This window comes from Hydra vulgaris, chromosome 13, assembly GCF_038396675.1.
Source record: "Hydra vulgaris chromosome 13, alternate assembly HydraT2T_AEP".
NCBI classification, from domain to species: Eukaryota; Metazoa; Cnidaria; class Hydrozoa; order Anthoathecata; family Hydridae; genus Hydra; species Hydra vulgaris.
The window spans coordinates 34,860,476-34,882,017 of NC_088932.1; the positions used below are offsets into that span (position 1 = coordinate 34,860,476).

Sequence of the window (21,542 nt, forward strand, 5' to 3'; positions counted from 1 at the left end):
TCTATTTAAAAATATATGGCTGTTGATTGCTGCCAAGCATGAAACTCTGAGTACCAACAAAAATTTATATCTTTTACATTTTACAAGTTTGTAAATGAAAGAGTGCTACTAAGTAGAATTAAAATATGCACAAGGTTTTAAGGTTAATGGAAGATAAGGAGGATATTGGTCACTTTGGTGTACATATTTCTTTTCTATTTATCAAGCAAAGCAAAATATAATTAAATTTTTTTAAGTTCCCATCATAAAGTTTTTACTTATTTTAAAGAAAAGGATCAATTTATTTTGTTGTGATACCACTACTATATAGACTATCTTCTAAGGTTAAAAAGCTCCTAAACAAGATCCTTAGTTAAAATTAAACTATACATTTTGTATCAGAGCTGCCTTTTATAAGGAAAGATGCTTTGACCATGGCTTAGGAACTTCACTTCCCTCTAAGTATTATACAATCTTCAGATTATATGTTTACTGTTTTAAACTTAAGTAAAATCAATCATAAATCATCATTCAAAAGCATTTATTTCATAAAAACTCATAATTAATTTTTATATTTTTGTACTGTATATTTACTATGTATTTACATGCTACCACATGTGTACTGCACATGCATTGAGCATGAATGTATTACATCATGTATTGGATGTAAATTTTTCTCTAATATATCTCTAGAATTTAAAAAGACAATGGCAAAAACAATAATAAAAAGCAAAAACATTAACAAGAAGGACTATAAAATTGAAAAGAACTTTTTGTTTGTTTGTCTATATTTTGCTACTATTTTTTAGCATATTATTTTTATCTATATTTGTCTTATCACATTTTATTTTTATTTTTTTATGTCTAACTAAACCTTTTTTGTTATTTATTTTATTCATTACTTTTCTATCTAGTTTTTTAATATAGAAAATATTATCATGTTTTCAACATCAACAACTGGAAAGATAGTTACATGGTTTCAAAAAAATAATTTAAACAAGTTGTTTACAACGTTCAATGTTTTGAATGTAAAAGCAGTTGCGTATGTCTTATTTAAAAGTTTTAGCTGCTTGTTTTTATGTCTTTGTTTTTTGTTCTATATATAGTTTGCTGTGATGGTATAATTTAGACCAAAGGACGTACCTGTAAAAAAGAAATCAAAGTTTCCTACATCAAATTTAGTTACAAAACCAGAAACAGAGTTTTCAGATTTACCTATAGTTATAGTCAAAGCAACTTATAACAATACTTTATGTTATTTGACTGATCACAAAGGTAAGAATATTTATATGGTATAATTGGTGTAAACTTTTGTTTTATAAGCTACATTATATGTTTGTAATATTCTTTTTATACAAAAGCATTATTTTTTTAAGTTACACATCGCAGTATTTAAATCCTGTAATTAAATTTAAATTAAAAGGTATAAATAAATTAAATGGTATGGAAACAATTGTGAAAGATTATTGGCAACTTTGGGTTTGGGTTTTTTCATTATAATCTCAATGTCTTGATCAATCTGCTATGCTATCTAAAAAATATTATGATTGATTTTTTATTTTTTAGGTATAACAGCAACTTGGACTTCAGCTGTGAGTCTAAATTATTTGAATAAATAAATAACTGGTAACTGTCAAGAACTACCTAAATTCATTTTAATATGTTTAACCCCTCTTTTTGGCTTTGTCTATGAAACAAAATAGAAACCATCAATATAGTATGTATGCATTATGAGAGCAGATCTGTATAAATGTTGGGTATGCAAGGTCTGCTTTGTGCAACTGTCAGGCTTTTAAAAAATGCATTTTTTTTCTTTGGTATTAAAGTTCCTTTTTAAATATTGCTATATCTTTCTACAACAAATACAAGATCTGGTCTGTAAAATTTTTGATTTTATTTATAAACTATATTAGGAAGTTTATATTGATATAGGGCAAAGTTTTAACTTTTGTAAATGCATACTATACGGATGCCCAAAACCTTGTCTCTATTTGTATTATAATTGCTGTATTTCCTTTTTATTAAATAGTCTTTTTTTTCTTATTTAATATTGTAATATGTATTTTACAGAAATTATGGAAATAGTAGAATTGCATTTAACTCCAAGCAACTAAAAAATTAACTAATTAAAACTTGTTCTAATACAAAAGTTTACAAATTCAATGACAATTTACAATAAATTTACAAATTTAATGAAAAAAAATAAACTATGAATAACTAAAACTTGTTCTCACATAAAAGTTAACAAATTCAATGGTAATGTTTTTAACTTAGGTTGTTTGATTCCAAAAATTTTATATTTAACTTAACATAAACATGAATCTTTTTTTTTCTTTGATTTTGGGACATCAGTATTGTAATACTTGAGAGCACATAATGAATACTGAATACTCATGGTTATATAATGAATACTGAATGCTCATGGGTACATAAAGAATACTCAGTACTTATTATGTACACAATCTAAGAAATAAGCTTTTGATTGTGCAGTTGAATGGGCAAATGGAGCATACTGTTCTAAATTCGGTTTATTTTGTAGATAATTTAAGTTTACAGTGTATGTAATAAAAGCTCATTATCTTTAATACTTTTTAAACTAATATAAAATTGTGGTTGCTGTTTCTTTACTATAACTAGTCGATTTTAAACTTTTTAATTTTATTTTTTTTTAAACGTCTTCATTTCTAACAAGGCTGCAAACAACCACTAGTTAGAGTTGGAAGTTATTGGAAAAGAAAAGATAAAGATTGTTGAGCAAGATAACAATTGACAGACGACTTAAAAGATTGCAAATTATATGAATCAGGAAAGCAATATGAAGGAAGTGAATTCTAAAGATCTGATGTTCTAGACAAAAACTAGACGAATAAGAGTTTTTGAATCACTTAAGAACAGTCGCAGAAAAAGGATGAGACTTAATTGAATGGCGAGTAACACAAGTATGAATTTTAGTAGATGGCACAAGAGATGCTAGCTCTTTGGAGCAGTGCCCATTATAGTATTTTCAGAAAAGAGAAAGAGAAGCAGCATTACCACAATGTGATAATGGTTGGAGGTTGGCTGGAAGAGCAGGTCCAACTATGTTTACAAAGCATTTTTGCACCTTGTCTAAAAGAGAAAAAACATCATTAAAAGATCCGCCCCAGATATGGCAACAGAACTCCATACAAGGCCGGATTTGAGATTTACAGAGAGAGAATAGAATCTGGAATAAGAAAGTGTCGAGCTCGATAAAGAGATGCAATTTAAGCAAATGCTAATTTTGCAATGGATTTGATATATGGTTTTCAAGAAAGATTGAAAGTAAGAGTTAATCCTAGAAGATGAAAGGTAGATGACTCATTGAGTACATTACCATTCATAAACATAGGGAGATCTAAATTATTGTGATAACGATTGGCTGATAAAATTGAGTTTTATCTGAATTAAAGTTTACCAGCCACTGTGAGCCCCATGCTGTAGCAGAAATGAGATCCTTTTCAAGCTCAAATGCCCCCTCCAAGCAATTAGAGAGTGTTGGCTTCTTATCATGACAAGAATCAATGGTAGAATCATCAGTGAACAATGCCACCTTAGATGTGAGAATATCTGGAAGATCGTTAATGTAAATCAAAAAGAGTACAGGGCCAAGGACAGAACCTTGAGGAACCCCTGAAGTTACAGAATAAGAAGAGTGCTTTCCATTGAGGGCAACTTTTATACTACGATTGGAAAGGAAGGATTCAATAATCTTAAAGATCTTACCAGATATACCACAAGAAAAAAGTTTATAGAGAAGACCAGCATTCCCAATTTTATCAAAAGCTTTAGAAATGTCAAGAGCAATGGCCTTAACCTCATCACCTTTATCTAATGCACAATAAGACCTATCTGTTATTACTTTTAGCATATCAGCTGTAGAGTGAGAAGATCGAAATCCATATTGATGATCAGAAAGTAAGTTATTAGATTCAAGATGAGAGATTAAGTGTTTGTTAATTAAGGATTCAAAAACCTTGCTTATGATAGGAAGAAAACTAATGGTAGTTAAACGAATCAGATCGCTCTCCAGAATTTTTGAAAATAAGGATAACAGTTGCCACTTTCCAGCAGGCTTGAAAACAAGACTCTGATAAGCACTTGTTGAATAGCTTTGAAAGTATAGATGACAGCTCTGGAGAACACTTCTTCAAGACTAAAACAGGTATGTTGTCTGGGCCACAAGCTGTAGAAGAGTTTAAACAGGAAATCACTTTAGATTCAGAAGCTGGAGTGATATGAATGTCAAGCAATGGATCAACCTGTTTGATGGCTATATCAGGTAGAACGCAACTAGTGGAATCAAGAAATGATATTGATGAAAAGTTCTTAGCAAACAATTCAGCTTTGTCTTTAGGAGAGGTGACAAAGTCTGAACCAAAAAAGAGAGGTGGAATTACAGATTCGCCCTTAGTATTGATACAATTAAAGATTCTCCAAAAGCCATGAGAACCTAATTTTTGTGATGAAATATAAGATTTCATGACCTGAGATTAGCGGGCTTTGGCGTCAGGCAAAACCTTTTTACAATGGTTTCTAGCATTAATAAACAGACGTCTGTTTTCTGGAGAATTATTTTGCTGATAGATATAAAAGTAATGGTTTTGATTGGCAATTGCAGCAGCACAATGTGAGGAAAACCATGGTGAAGAGTGAGGCTTGACCTGGAATTGTCGATTGAAAACAAAAGATTACATGCCAGCCTGAATCCACAAAGTTATGTAAGAAGCGCATTTGTCGACAGGAAGACGAAAGATTTCTATCCAAGGGCCATCACAAAAAGAGTCCCAGTCTGCTTATAGGTAGTTGTAAGAGGTACGATAATAGGGGGATTTGGATGATGAACAAGAGTGAGATAATAGTTTTAGAGAGATTAAACTGTGATCAGAAGTACCTAAAGGTGAAGGTGGAGAAACTGAGCACTGACTAGGATCAGAAACAAGACATAAGTCGAGTAGAGTAAGGTAAATTATTCAGGTTGTCTTCAAAGCGAGTTGGAAAGTTTACTATTTTAGTTAGGGATTGAGAGAAGCTAAAGTTGTAGGCTTTAATGCCCGCAGAGTCACTGACACTAAAGCCAAGCCATTTAGTGTGATAAGCATTAAAGACACTGACAGCAACAATATTAGCTGATGCATAAAGCTGATGCAAGAGAGAGGGCTTGGTCAATTTGATCAGAAATAACATCAAAAAGAGTGCAGTCTTGAGAATTTTATGCTGACAAATGCTACCATGCTGTTGGCAAACTTATAGCACGCATATCACCTCTGAAATTTTGAGGATAGCAAGTATTGCAATAAAGAAAATGATTTATGATATTTGAGCAATTTGTGATGATGATTACTACTTGAGAAATATCTTATAAGACTTTTATTTTTTCCACCTACCCAAGGTTAATGGGTAATTCTATGTCAAAACAGTAGGCTCGTGTCAACTCATGTTTTTGGTTTTGTTTAATTTTTTATATGTTATAGGGTTTATGATAATCAGGAAAATCTGAAATTTAGAACCTCCAATTCCTTATCGTGAGATATTCATGTTTCCATTTTCTTTTTTATGCTGACTTGGCATATTTTTATACAGCCTATTTTTGTCATTTAATAACAATATTTTATGAATGAAATGAGATATCATCCTGAGATTTGGCACATAAACAATTTTCCACATGTAAATTGAATAAAAAAGGCATATAGTTTGGGGTATTTTGATAGAGAAAATAGTGATGTCACTTTGGCAATTTTTTATGCATTATTACAACTTAAAATATTTGTATCAAACATCACTAATGATAATAAATATATTATTGCATTTTAAGACTTTTCTAATGCAGCCTTTTAAGCTTATAAAATGCTGAATCCATATAATTTATTTCACTTCATGACAAAATCAGCTATTTCTCTCTCACTTTCATGACAAAAGCTCACATTCATGACAAAATCAGCTATTTCTTATTTTATGTTGTAAAAAGTTATTTTTAATGTCTTTTTGAGGGCAATAATAAGTTAATACTTTATTTTCAATTTTTTAGTGGTTAGGCTCAAAATGAGGGAGGGGGGGAGGAGAGCGGGATGTAATTAGGATTTTGCCTACACCCTCCCCTTTTTTCTTTTTTTTTCTTTTTTTTTCTTTTTTTTTTATTCTTTTTTTTTTTTTTTTTTTTCAAACACATAAAGACAAGTGAACAGGAAAAAAATTTTATGTGGCTAAATTTTGTCAATTATACATACATACTTAACTATATTTGAAAAAATAACATGCAAATATAAAAATAATGACCCATTTGAAATTTTTCCATTAATCTTTATTATTTTGTTCAACAATTGTCAATCATGTAATATTCAAGGGATATAAAATTCTTCCTAAGTAACAAGAAACAAATATTTACAACATGAAATCTAAACAGAAGCAACAAATTAATCGAGGAAGGACATAAAAGGCTTTATTTAAAAAGATAACAAAATGTTTTCCTTTACAAAAAAATTAGCTTTAATAAATAAATTTATTATTTATAATTATTTATAATTATAAATAATAAATTTATAATTAAATTTATAATTATTGCTCTATGCTGCCTCTAAAAAGCTAAATAGAAAAATTTGTAACAAAACAAAACTTTTATTGCCATAACAAAATTAGTAAAATATTAGTTGTTTTTTTTGGGAGGTTTTTTTTTTTTTTTTTTTTTTGAAGGCAAGGGGGTGACTGGCTGGAGTAAAATGTCTGATTGTGTCTTCCTTCCCTCATCGGACACCCCTCAACCCCCTCACTATGAGCCTACTTCAACCCAAAAAAATCAGAAATAAATTATAAATTTATTATTTCCCTCTAAAGGACTTTAAAAATAACTTTTTACATTATAAAATAAAGATATAGCTAATTTTGTCATAGTTAAGTTTGCAATAAGTTGTATGCCGTCTCAGCACTTATATTAATTTTTAAAGTAGATGTTTTACATCAAAACCAGATGTTTTTCAGCAAAACCCAAAACATCGGGTATATATATATTTTTTGCTCATTTGACAATTTTCAAATGATACCCTTTCTTTTTTAGACAAGGTATAAATATGCATGTGTTAGACCTGGTCTTGCTAACAAGTGTAATCTTACTGTAGTAAGGTTGAATCTTTTATTTTTTTTCTACAAAGAATACTGTGTAATGAGAGGTGAAAAAATAAGTGTAAGTTTTATAAGATATTCACCTCCAGTTGCATATCTAAATAATATCTAAAAACATAGCAGTTTTTATAGTCAGGATAAATAAGAGATATAGAATGGAATCAAAGTAATAAAATGGCAAGTGTAATTAAGAGAGGCAGCCATAACCACTTTCTGCATGAATCTGACACTTTCTGTAAAAATTAGGCATAGCCTAATTTTGAACCTTCTTCAAAATTGCAATATTGTTTTTAACAAAATTGCAATCAAATTTTAATTATGATATTACTATGTATTAAAAGTTGAATTCCAAAAATACTTGTTGGTTTTAAAAGTATGACTAAGATCTTTTAAATATTGACAATTCATTTTCAAACTTGAACAAAGGAAAAAGTTCATACTTTTTCACAGGTACTCCATTTCGTTTTTTTATATTACCTAGATGTTAAAGTTAAATCACCAATATCTTAGAGTATTAAACAATAAACATCATATTTATATACAAGAGTGTGGTTATACACTTATCTACATATTTTGCAATAAAATTAAAATAATATCACTAATCTGTTTTTTTTTGTAGAAAATGGCAAAAACCTCCGCAAAAAAAATCCTCCAAAAACAAGTTGAGCAAAAATTAGTTTGGAAAATAGACTAACACGAAGTGCAACTGAGATGTGGTTTTATTGGTCCAACAAGTGATGCCCTATTAGGTAGTAAATTGCCTTCAACTAAACAAGCTTTGTCTCGATTTTTTCACCAGCATGGGCAAGAAAAATGTACTATCCATGAAAGTGCTGTTTCTGTCGCACGAGAAGTTATGTTCTTTTGGGCCAAGGCAAGAATACCTGTCCGGGCCGAACACCATGTTATAAAGAAGATTAAAAAAATAGTTGACACTTACCAGAAGTTAAGAAAGAACAAGAAGCGTTTCACTGAAACTCAAAAACAATGTGAGTCTCACTTTATGAATGAAATAGAAGAGTTATTTGATATAGCTCATGAGAACGCAATGAATATCATGAAAATTGAAGAGGACAAGGAGTTTCTGAGAATGCAAAAAGCGGGAAGACAAGGATGCATGCTTGCAGTTGATCAGAAATTGTTTAAAAAGGAGAAGACAATAGCAGAAAGAAAAGCACAAATTGAACAATGTACAGAAAGGGAAAAGATACTAAAAGAAAGTATTTAAAAAGCTCCTTCAATGTGTTTGCCAGACTTGGAAGATGACGATATTGAAATCAACACTGAATCGGATGAATGCGAATTAAATGGCAACTTCGAACCTAAAAGAAAGATGTCAACAAAAAAAATACCGAAGAAATCCAAAACCGCAACAATTGTCATTGAAGCTTGCATTAGACCGAACAAAAATGTTGGATCAAGAGGCAACTTTTACTATTGTTGCAACTGCCAAGAGTTTAGGATATAATGTTGAAGATTTATCCCTGTTGTTTAGTAGTATTCGAAGAGCCAGAATTAAAAACAGAAAAGAAGCAGCTGCCCATATAAAAAGTGAATTTAATCCTGATATACCGCTAGTTGTACATTGGGACAGCAAATTACTACCAGACATTACAAGTTCAATTTCGGAAAAAGTCGATTTAGCAATTTTGGTAACAGGAGAAAATACGGAAAAGTTGCTTGGAGTTCCCAAACTTGTGACTGGAACAGGTGCAGCAATGGCGGATGCCACAGTTTCTAACTTAACAGAAAGGGGAGTAAAAAAAGAAATTGTTGGAATGTGCTTCGACACTACATCGAGTAACACTGGCTGTCGAAAAATTATTCGAGAAAAATCAATTGCACTTAGCATGCCGTCATCATAGCATGAAATTATTGTATCAGATGTATTCAAGTGTCTTTTAGGCCCATCTAGTAGACCAGATATTTTGTTATTCAAAAGGTTCAAAGACAACTGGAACTATATTGATCAAAATGAATTTGAATGTCTTGATGAAAACTTGTTCAGTGGTCCAAACAATATTTATTTAAATGATATCAAAGATGCTGCTGTTAGTTTCGCAAAAAATTGTTTACAAACTGTTAGCCAACTAAGACATGATTATAGGGAATTTTCGGAACTGACAATAATGTTTCTTGGCAATATCCCTCCTAGAGGACAACATTTCAATGTGCCAGGTGCATTTCACCACGCATGGTGGATGGCTAAGGTCATCTACTGTATAAAAATGTACATTTTCTGAAAGCAGTTTGAGGTTACTACAAAACAAGAGGTATCCCTGTTGGAGTTCAATCTGTTTTCTACTCTTCTGTACATGTCTACATGGTTTTCTAGTCCATTTGCTTCCGAAGCTCCTGCTAATGATTTGAAATTAATGAAGAAATTTGAATCGTACAAAATAATTAACAAAAAAGTTAGCGAGAAAGCAACAGCTGCATTAAAACGCCATTTATGGTACTTGAGCGAAGAACTCCTTGGATTGAGTTTTTTTTCAAGTAATGTATCACATGAAACAAAACAAAAAATGATTGAAAGATTGAATAACGAACCACACGAAGACAACCTGTAAAGATTGGGAAATGTTAATGATATTCATTTGTAGTCGATTGAAGATTTTGTCACGTCAAAAAAAATTAGCATTCTTTCAACTTTTGGGAATTGATGAACAGGCTTTGCTTGACATTGATCCAGTTAGCTGGGACACAGATGGCATTTACAAAAAGGCTAAAGACAGAGTAAATGGATTGAGAGTTGTTAATGACTGTGCTGAAAGAGCTGTAGCTTTAATCACACAGTATAATGAAATACTGACCAAGAACGAGGAGCAGAGACAATTTTTTCTGCACATTGTGCAACAAGACAGAGAACAATTCAAAATGGCAAAAAATCTTTATATTTTGAGGGACATCAGAAGAGTACTCCAATGAATTGACTTTCTTGAATTTATTGTTTTAGTCATAGACTTTCATTACTGTTATTAATTTCAAATTTATTAATTAATATGATTAAATTAGTTTGATTAATATGTATTGTTAATGCAAAATATGTGGCCTGGCAGTGATGTGATTTTTTCAAAAAAAGTTCACAAAACCAGTTTCCGTGTAAAATTTTAAACCTTTTGAGCTACCCCTAAATATCATTTTAAAAAGCTGAAAATTTTTATTTTTTATATTATTTGTAACAATACTAGAAGGTGAGACTTTCATATTTTAAAATTTTATTTTTATGCATCACCCTAATGCATATACATATATATGTATATTTATTTGTGTGTTTGTATATATATATATATATATATATATATATATATATATGTATATATATATATATATAGGGTTAAACCAAATGATGTTGCGGGCTCTGTAAAATAAAATAAGCATATTGTCGAAATATTTAAATGCAATGGCTTATGGATTTCTATACAATGCAACATGAAAATTGTCAACTACCTCGACATAACTCTAAATCTTAGTGACTGCACTTTTAATTCTTATTTCAAACCTAATAATACATAAGATTACATCCATGCTGATTCAAATCACCCGCCAAGTATATTAAAACAAATACCACATTTGATTGAACTTAGATTGTCAACAAATTCATCTAACAAAGAAATATTTCAAAATACTATTCAGGGCTTGTGATGAAGTGAGCGCGAATGAAACGCGCCCGTAAATGATATTTTCAAACGTTCTAGGTGCAATAAACAACGCTCGTTCAGCTTATAACGAGCGTATAAAATAACGCTCGTCCAACAGTTCGGGATTATTTTTTTATTTTCATAAAATATTTAAAAAAGATTTTTTATTAAAGATATTCTATTATCAAAGCACTAATATAAAATATAAAAAGTACTACATCGTTCTCTTTTGCGCTAACGTAATGAATGAGCAGTTTGAAGTCGTTAATAGTCACTAATTTCAATTATGGAATGTGTACGTGGAAACACAATGTGAATACAAAAATGCGCAAATAAAATAAGAATAGAAAATTAGAAAACCACTATAAGAAAATTGAAACTGCAGAGTATTTTTAATCTTGTGAAAATATCAAGTAAGATTTATTTGATTTATTGTTTGTAATATTCCACACATTGTTTATAATAAAAATATATATTAATTATAGAGTAATTTTTAAAATTAGTTTTTGTTTATAGTATAGGTTTTTTATTAACTATTATTTATTTTAACTCAAATTTAAAACGATTCTGTTGTTTAGAATGTTTGCAATCACATTCGAAAAGGAAACAAAGTAATGACGTCAACATTTATTAAATGAAAAGTTATTATTCTAATTTATTATTATTTCAAATTATTCTTGTGTTATTTTTTTAAGATAAAAAAAACGTAATTTAAAAAAAGAAATTTTATAAAAAAATTAAATAATTAATTTGAATAAAAATTATCAAGAAATATAAAAACCATTAACCGTTAATTAAGTTTACAGCGTAACATTTTAAAATAATATATCAAAACAAAGAATCATAACTAAGTCACTAAATTATACTTCAATACTAAATCAATAAGAAGTTGCGTTTTTGTTTGATATTATTTTTTTATAACATAAATAGTTAAAAATAAAACCAATCTGACAATATACAAGAAGTTTGGAAGTATAAAAATCTACTTCATTGAAGTAGTTTCATGAGTGTGATTCAAACATTTTTTGATGAAAGAATTTATGTAACAAATAAAAAAAGATATAAAAAAATAAAAAGCTTTTTATGAGCATCGCCTTCAGCAATTTTCATGATCACGCTCGCAAACGTTATTTCGAGCGCACATAATCACGCTTGATGAAAACATATTCTAATTTTACGAGCGCGATATAACACGCTTGACAATTTTCTTCATCACAAGCCCTGCTATTCCTCTATATAATGAAGCTTTATTAAAGTCTGGTTATAAATGTAGTCTAACATATAATCCTATAACAATATCAACTCCAAAACGGAACAGAGCCTGCAACATCATTTGGTTTAACCCTCCATTTAGCAAAAACGTTAGCACCAACATGGGAAAATGTTTTTTGAAACTTATTGATCAACATTTTCCTTATAATAACAAACTGCATAAAATCTTTAACAGGAACACAGTCAAAGTCAGCTACAGTTGTATGCCAAGTGTAAAATTCTATTATAAATTTGCACAACAAATACATTTTATGCAACAATACAAACCTTAATCTACAGGACTGTAACTGCTATAATAAAAATCTTTGTCCGTTATTTAATAAATGTTTAACAAGCAACATTGTATATCAAGCAACTGTTACAACTGATAACCTTCTCATTTTCATCTTTTAATGAAAAATCCTACATTGGGATAAGTGAGACTCCATTTAAATTAAGATACGTTAATCACATTAAATCATTTATTATCTCTAAATGCAAAAATGATACTGAGCTCTCTAAACATGTAAGGAAGTTAAAAGGAGCTAATTTAGTTCCTATAGATAAGTGGAAAATTCTCAGGCGATGTAAAGCATATAATCCAACATCCAAATCTTGCAAATCATGTCTCACCGAAAAATATGAAATTCTATATCATAAAAATACTAATTTATTGAATAAAAGGAGTGAGATTGTTTCTAAGTGTAGACATAGAAACAGATTCCTTCTTTCCCAATATGACACTGGCGATTAAAAAAGATGTTTTTCCATATTATCATTATATTTATTATTATTGTCATTATTATTACTCTTATTATTATTTGACGTCAGAACTCATTCCATTGTTTTTTTAAATTTGTAACGGTTTTTTAATTGTATTTTTGAACGGTTTTTTCTTGATTTAAATATATGGCTGATGAGTGCCGCAAACGGCATGAAACTTTAAGTACCGTAAAAAAGTTGTTTTTTCATCTTACTTTTTTATTTATTTATTGATCTATTTTGTGATTATTTCACTTTATAGTGATCACTCTCAAATCGAAAAAATTGATTATTATTACATAATCAAAACAACAACATATATATATGTATATATATGTACATATATATATATATACATATATATATATATACATATATATATATATATATATATATATATATATATATATATATATATATATATATATATATATGTATATATGTATATATATATATATATATATGTATATATATAAGTATATATATATGTATATATATAAGTATATATATATGTATATATATAAGTATATATATATGTGTGTATATATATATATGTATATATATATATATATATATGTGTGTGTGTGTGTATATATATAAATGTATATATATATATATATATATATATATATATATATATATATATATATATATATATATATATATATATATATATGTTTATATCTATTCTTTTCTATGTATAAATTTATATATACTTTTAAATTTTTCATCTACTAAGTGATACTGTGTATTTATTCTTTAATATCATATAATACATCATAACCAACAATATGGTCATTTGACTGATCATTCAAACTTTGACTGGTTAGTTGTATCATGGCACACTGCAATCATTTGAAATAATACATGATCACTATTTTATGTTTTCAAGTTCAGAAAGAGCGAACCTAGCTTTAATGAGTGGTATTTAGTTTTTAAAATATTTTTTGATCTTTCAAGTTCTACTAAAGTCATCTTTTATGGAACGAATTGTTCATGTAAGTTGTAAATTATTCAGGAATCACCCAAAAAGGATTTTTGGGTGATTCCTGAATTCCTGAATTACATATGTTTTTGGATGATTTTATCAAAAAGATAATCCAGAAGATAAGCCGACAGCAGTGGTGTCATTTAAATCAGACAGTCATTTATTATCAAGTTTATTTCAATTTAAAACTATATTAACATTGAATCTGACAATGGCCTCTATGCAATATTCTTTGTAATTTCTGGAATATAAAGCAATATTATGACAATTTGTTTTATAAAATGCACTGGTTACAGTTGCAACAACATTACTGTCAATCTTTAATACTTTAATATATAATTTAAGAAATACCATAAAAACATTCCACTTGAAAAAGTAAAATCTAATTATGTTTTCATTTTGGATTTGAAAACCTGCTTCTTGTAGATAACCTCTTTTGGGGTAAAACCTTGGGTTTTTGGTTAAAACCATGCACAAAAAGTTTTTGTGCAAGGTTTTCCATATCTGGTGAATTTCATGTACTTCAATTTGATGGATAAAAACTGTTTTGTGTATTCACTATGATCAATAAATGTATAATATTTTTTAATAATAATAATTGATAATTATAATAAAAATTATTGTTTGATAAATTTTTCATGGTCTCTTCTGTACTTTATCTTTATTTTATATTATTTATTTTGCATTCATTGTTTCCTAGAATCATTGACAAGGTGAAATTTTCCTATAAACTCGAATTTAATTGGACTAATCCTAAGAAAAGCTGTAATATTTTTTCTGGTTTTATTTAAAGTATTGAATTCAACAATTTTGTCATTTGTGACAAAATGCATACATTGCTTTCCTTGTTTTTATTCTATTCCAAACATGTAGAAATAATATGCACATACTTTCTCTCTAACGGGTGACAACTAAAAAACGAGACTGAATTTAAAGACACATATCTCTTTAAAGGAATAAGATTTTAAAAATAGGAAAACTGTTTTAGAAGGTATTTTAATTCTAGTTTTTAAATATTTTATGTGTTTTTATTTTTTATAGAAAAATGAATAAAAAAAAAAATTCAAAACAAGAAGAGATTAGGAAACGTGTGTATGAATTTTATTTAAATTACAAAGATGCTGGTAAAAAGTTCACTTATGATCACTTTAAAGTTGAGAATATACCTAAAAGTACTATCTACAAGATAATTAAATGTGCTGAAAGTGAATATGAGTACCAAAGAGTTCAAGGAAGTGGAGTAAAAGCTCAAAAAATGACCAGGACAAACATTGAAAGGCTCAAACTCATTTTGAGTTTGAGCCTTTCAATGTTTATCCTGTTTCTCAACCTTATTTTGTACCAAGCGGACTGGCTGTAAATCAAAAAATCTATTTAAACAAATGTATTTAGAAGAGTCTTATTCCATTCATTAATAAGTATCATTCAAATGGTGCATATGTATTCTGGCCAGATTTAGCATCATCTCACTATGCAAAAACAGTAATCATGTGCCTAAACAAGGAAAACGTGCATTATGTTGAGAATGCGGATAACCTTGCAAACTTGCCAGAATGTTGCCCTTTCAAAAATTTTTGGAGTATTTTGAAAGGGCTTGTCTACAAGAATAATTGGCATGCAAAAAATCTTAAAAAATTATGTTCTAAAATCAAGTATTGCCTTAATAAAATCAATACGGAAGCTCATACGGAACCTAGAGCTCCCACGGAACCTAGCTCAGTCTATACCAGGCCTAGTTGATAAAGTCAGAAGAAATGGTTTAATTAAGAACAACTGATTATATATTTAAAAACTAGAATAAAAATACTTTCTAGAACATTTTTCTTTTTTGTTTTATCTTACTTCTTTAAAGAGATATGTGTCTTTAAATCCGATCTCGTTTTTTAGTTGTCACCGTTATTGTTGAAAGTTCTGTTTGAAAAATTTTCAATAAGAGATATTTTGTTTTAATTACCAGCAAGTAGCTCTTCAAGACCTTAAAACAAAACAATTTTATTATTTTTTAACCTTCATTTTGATTTAAAATCTAATTAAAAAAAACCTGTTTACTAGCAGGTCCCACACCATTAGCAATAGCAATAGCTTCCTATTATAATTTGTGTTAATAAAAATAAAAAAATTTATCAAATAAAATAATAATACTCTTGAAATATAATCAAAGTGAGAAAAATGAAAAAAAATAGCATGATAGAGTAAAAAGAAGATTATTTAATTTTACTTAAAACCCAGGACTTTTATGTGGTCACAAAAATTGATAGCATTTTATTTTTGAAAAAAATTTTGAGATAAACAGTAAGTCCTTTTAACTATTTAGTAACTACTTTTTTGTATTCCTAGGTACTAAAAAAAAGCATGGAATGCTTACCGTTTTAGATGAAAATAAAGATAAAAATGATGAAAAGTCAGTTTTTGTGTACTATTGAAGCATGACATTTGACGAGACAAGCCAAAATAAACTTGTGATTGATCTAGCCAAAAAACAAATTTAGTGATTTTATTGTTTGGACTTCTAAGTTTAAAAATCTATTTAACTATGTTTGATCAAATATTTTCAAATTTAATCTAACTTTGAAATACAATATCCAGAGAACCAACAAATTACTTTTTCCAGATATTTTTTTTTAATTTTGAAATTAAATTTGTAGTATAAATAGTAATAACATGAAAAATTCCTACAATGTCATTTGTCATGATACTAATAATATAATAAGCCAGGGGGAGGAGTTGAACGCTTCTAAAAAAACCAAGGGGGAGGAGCTGAACACTTTTGAAAAAATGCTTATATGGTTTTTAAAACATTTTTTAAAAATTTAAAAACTAGATTTTTTTACTGATAACAAGTCGTTTTTTATTTTATTTTTTTTTAATTTTTACTTTCAAAAAAATTAATGTTTTTAACATAAATATTATTTTTGAAATAATTGGTTTTGTCATATTATCATAGGGTATTGAGGGTTTTAAAAATTCAAAGCGAGGAACAAATTATGCAGGAAAGGTTGCAGCAGAAAGTTTAGCAAAGGTATAAGTGGTTAATATTTAATGTTTGATAAGTTTTTCATGAACACCTCTAATTTCATTATATTATTTAGCATTTTCATTACATTGTTAATCTATTTTCTTTATACTGTTGGGCATATTTTTTGCTCTTGTTGTATTACTTTATCTACAAGTATTTTTTACAATTTTTTGTTTAGAAAGCTAATGATCTTGGAGTTAATAAAGTTCGTTTGAAAGTAAGGGGTATGGGTCCGGGTCGCATGGTATTTTTTTAACTGCTTTTATTATGATTATTTTTTTATCAAATCTTTTTAATAATTCAACTTTCAACAAGACTGCAAGCAACCATTATTTAAGTTGGGAGTTAATGGGCAGAAAATAAAAGAGTTGTCAGAAAACTGGTTGGAATGGACTTGAGCCCAGAAGAAGTAATTAACAGAAGATTTAAAAAATTGTAAATTTATGATTCAGAAAAAAAACATAAAAAATGAAGGGAATTTAAAAGCATTGATGATTGAGAAAAATTTCTAGGTTAATAAAAGTTTTTTGAACATGAAACAAAAATTACAGTAAAAGAATCTGATTTTTGAAGAATTCTTTTACAAATATGATGACTAAATGTTAAATCATGCAAGATTTTTGGTTGATGAAACAAGTGATGATAGCTCACTTTATAGAGCTTATGTATTATTATAGGTTTATAGAAAAGTGTGAAAAACACAACCCTACAACAATGGACCAAAGATTTGTACTTGCAGCTAGAGCAGGTCTAACAACATTAACAATGGTATTTTGGACTTTGTCTTTAAAAACCAGTCCATATATGACAACAGTATTACATACGAAAATAAATGTCCTGCACAGTTCAGAGAGTTAACTTTTAACGGTGCTTTGCGTTTTGTTGTATATATGGTTTCCAAGAGAAATCAGTAATAAAAGTTAATTTGAGAAAGCATAAACTTGAGAAGGCAGTTGCATCAAAATAGAAAACATCAACTGCTATAATTATTAGCAGTAATCTCTGAGTTTTGATTAGGTAAAACTCACCAGCCACAACCTGTAAAAGTATAGAAATCATATTCAAGATATACTGCCATAGCAACTGAAACTTGGTTTTTGTCATGACTGTAGTATATAATTCTGTTATCACCAAGTATTGCCACTTTAGCATTAAGGTTATTCAAAAAATTATTAATTTTGGAACAACATGGAACCAAGGATAGATTCTTGTGGTACCCCAAAAGTTATAAATAAAAGATAGTGTTTTGCAAGGTAACTTTAATACTGCATTTTGAAGCAATGATTTAATGCTTTTAAAATCTTTCCTATGTATTCAGTATGAAGCTAGCTATGGAGAAGACCAGAATTTCAGACTTTATTGAATATGAAGGGTATTAATATTTATTAGCTCTTACCTTATCACTTCAGCAACCCTCGGAATTGTTTGCGGTCGGCAAAAAATTGCCGACCTTGTTTCGATGTTTTTATGGTAAAACCTTTGTATCAATTTTTTTTTGCAACCTCTATTTTTCCTCAATTTTCTTAATTCCGAGGTTTGCTTTACTTGCTAACACCAATGCCCTATAGAACATTGGTGTTAACTATTAACAAATCAGCAGTAGAACAAGAGGATCAAAGTTTGCATCAATTTTCAGAGTGTTTGACTCAAAGAGACTTCTGGAAAACGCTTTTGTAAGGCTGTGAAATGTTATCTCGATCACAGGTTGTAAAGAGTTGAATATAAACAGTAGAAGCAACGGTGATTTAGATGTCTAAAAATTGATTAATCTGTTTTTTTGGGATGACAAAAGGATTGTGTTCATTAGGCTCAGAAGATAATTTAGATAAAATTCTTCGCAAATCTTTGCAAACAATTCTGCCTTATCCTTGGACAGGTGAAAAGACTATTATTGAAAGAAATCGATGGGTTTTTTTGTGGAAAAAAACTAATTGCAATCAGAAATAGCAACTGCAGGAAAAGGAGGAAAGCATGGTGTAGAGGGAGGTTTGACTTAAAACCAATAAGACAAAATAAAAGCTTTCGCGCCTGCCTGAAGCTTGAAGGTAATTAAGGAGGCAAAACTTTTGGTAAAGAGACATCACTTGAAGCCCATTACAAAACTATTCACAAAAAGAATTTCAGTCAGCCTTAAGTTTGTTCTAAGCAGTGTGGTGATAAGATAAATTTAATATACAATTTATAGTACAAGATACAAGTTTTAGTGAGATAATACCATGATCTGAATATCCAGTTTTAGACTAGTTGTATGTAGTGTGATGACAGGATAATAGTTGAGCACAAGTTAGGTTCAGTGGCATTACACAAAGGATTGAATGTAAGGGATTAGGGTTGTCTGGAAAACAAGTCACTAAGTTAATTATCCATATAAGAAATTGAGAAACACAAAAACTTTGAGTTTTAGACCCAATGGGTCAGTGGTACTAGTTCCAAATCATTTAATGTGATGAGCTTTCAAGTCTTATATTAACTGGCTAATGTCAATATGATCAGAAAATATGGCCAATATGTCCAAAGATGATACAGCTGAATTTTAGTTAATCACACAAGGAGTGGTTACACTCTGGTCTGATGAATTTTGGAAAAGATAAGATTCATGAGATGATTACTTTGAAGGTCAAAAGTATTTGTAAAGAAATTAAAATAACTTAGTAGTAGTGGTCGTATTTTATGTTTAATATTTTTAAGTACTTTATTCATGTTTTAAATTAATAGAGAACTTGACTCAATCATTGATAGTGCATGAAATAAGCAATAAGCTAAGGTTGTTTAGCAGGAAGCTTTTTTTTGCTTCCTGCTAATCAACCCAAAACTCGTAACAAAGGGCTCCTCATCTGATTTCGACATTGCACACCAAAAGTATTAAGGCAGATGCGTCACATGCACAACAAAGCGCTGTTAATATTCTAATATTTTACAGCTGTTAATGGAACAGCTCTATAAGAACTACCACCGAGGTCGTGAAACTTTACTATTATCTGGCCTTTGAACCATAAAAGTGAGTTATATATGTACCCTCATAAGGCTATAACAGAGTTGCATAGCTACTAACATTGTGTAAAGCCACAACAAAAATCTTCTGAAACTTTGCATCAGTATAGTTAATTTTATAATGTTTGAGATTTTTGTTTATTTACAATTTTAAAAATAATATTTTCATAGTTTTTTAAGTTGGTTTTATTTGTAAATGATTTTGTAAAATTATTGATTAATCTTGAATTTTGTTTCATGTTCAGTGATTTTTCATAAGTGTTTATTCATGGTCATTTAATTGTTCATATTTACTTTGTAGTTTATTATTTTCGTTGTTCTTTATTTTGTTGTTCTTCATTCTGTTGTTATTCATTTTATTCATCGTTGTTGTTTATTAACATTAGTAGGCAATAGTACAGAAATAAGGCATTATCTTTCTGATTTGAAAACTTATTTTTAGTTTTTTAAATTTATTTTTTCAGGATGCTGTGAAAGCATTGGCAAGCATTCTTGATGTAGTATCTATAACTGACACCACCCCTATTCCACACAATGGACCTCGACCAAAAAAACAACGAAGGTTGTAGCCTTGAAGATAGGGCATTTTGTCTTATAATACAGAAGCAATTTACTACTGTTTCATGCCCGAGCTTTTTAAACAATATTACTAGATTAATGCGCTTGTGTTGGGTTGACCGTTTTCTATGGTAAATAATAATTAGGTATATACCTATGTTAGCCGATAATAACTTAAAAGACCGAAGTAATGAAACTCTTTTTTTAAATGCCAGCAACAATAAAGTATTTTAGTTGTTCAATAAAGACAGTAATTTTTTAAAATATATAGAATTTATTTAAAAAACGTTTTAATTTTTAGACAAAGTATATAGATAACTTATTTCAAATAAAATTTAGCGCAAGAATTAAATCTAATCACTGTCTACTGATGAAGTTAATTTTTTTTTTTTTAATAATTGGCTTTTTTTTGTAAGTACATTTTTTATTGGAAATTTATCTGATCAAAAAAGGAAGAAAAAAAAAATCAAAATTTAAAGTCATGACTAAGCAATTGATAAATAGTTTGTAGCAAACCACTACTTGGCAGAATATTGCTCCAGATCAACTTTTTATTGTTAAATCCGCAATATGAGAATTAGGAAATCTATTCAAGAATCAAAAAGGAAATGGTCCGAGAGCTCTTATTATATTAAGGTGCCACAAAAACTCGAGAGGGGTTAGTGTGGAAGTGGGAAATTCTAATTTAAAAAAAAAAGTATAAGAAGAGGATTATACAAAACGATGATTTTACGAGAGGGTTAATTTTAAGGTGGTAACATATCCTCACAAAAATTTCCAATAGTTTTTTAGTTGACTTTAAAGATGAACTTAACATAGATTAAGGTAACGGTACCAGTGATTGACGGTTTAAGAGAGAAAATTCCGTTTTACTGCCATATCTATAAGGTTGTTTTTCATTTACAGAGTCTTATAGTTCTAATAAGTTGCCATATTATCTACTAGCATTCTGTTTTACTTCTGTTTACTTTTTATTTTGTATAGTTTGTTTTATTAGTGTTTCTAGCATACCATATCTTCTAGCATACTGTAGCTTTATTTTACAAAGTACAATTTTTTTAGTAGCTCTTTTTTTAAAGCATCAATTAACGTTAGTAATTTTGTTGTTGTTGTTCTTTGTTTGTTGTTTTGAAAACATTTTGTTAATATTTTATAAAATTTACAAGTTAAAATATAATAATTATAATAATAAAGAATTAAAAGTGAAGATTTTTAATAAAAA

The 21,542-nt window shown here is 28.8% G+C and overlaps 1 protein-coding gene across 1 annotated transcript; it reads left to right on the forward strand.

Moving 5' to 3' along the window:
- The first annotated feature begins 670 nt into the window (after window positions 1–670).
- LOC136090316 (small ribosomal subunit protein uS11-like) lies at window positions 671–20,689 on the forward strand. Its single transcript, XM_065816763.1, has 6 exons — window positions 671–1,021; window positions 1,109–1,254; window positions 1,546–1,571; window positions 16,700–16,774; window positions 16,950–17,015; window positions 20,227–20,689. Exons 1-6 carry the CDS (start codon window positions 918–920, stop codon window positions 20,329–20,331), a joined length of 522 nt encoding a protein of 173 aa, XP_065672835.1. The 5' UTR covers window positions 671–917; the 3' UTR covers window positions 20,332–20,689.
- The last annotated feature ends 853 nt before the right edge of the window (window positions 20,690–21,542 follow it).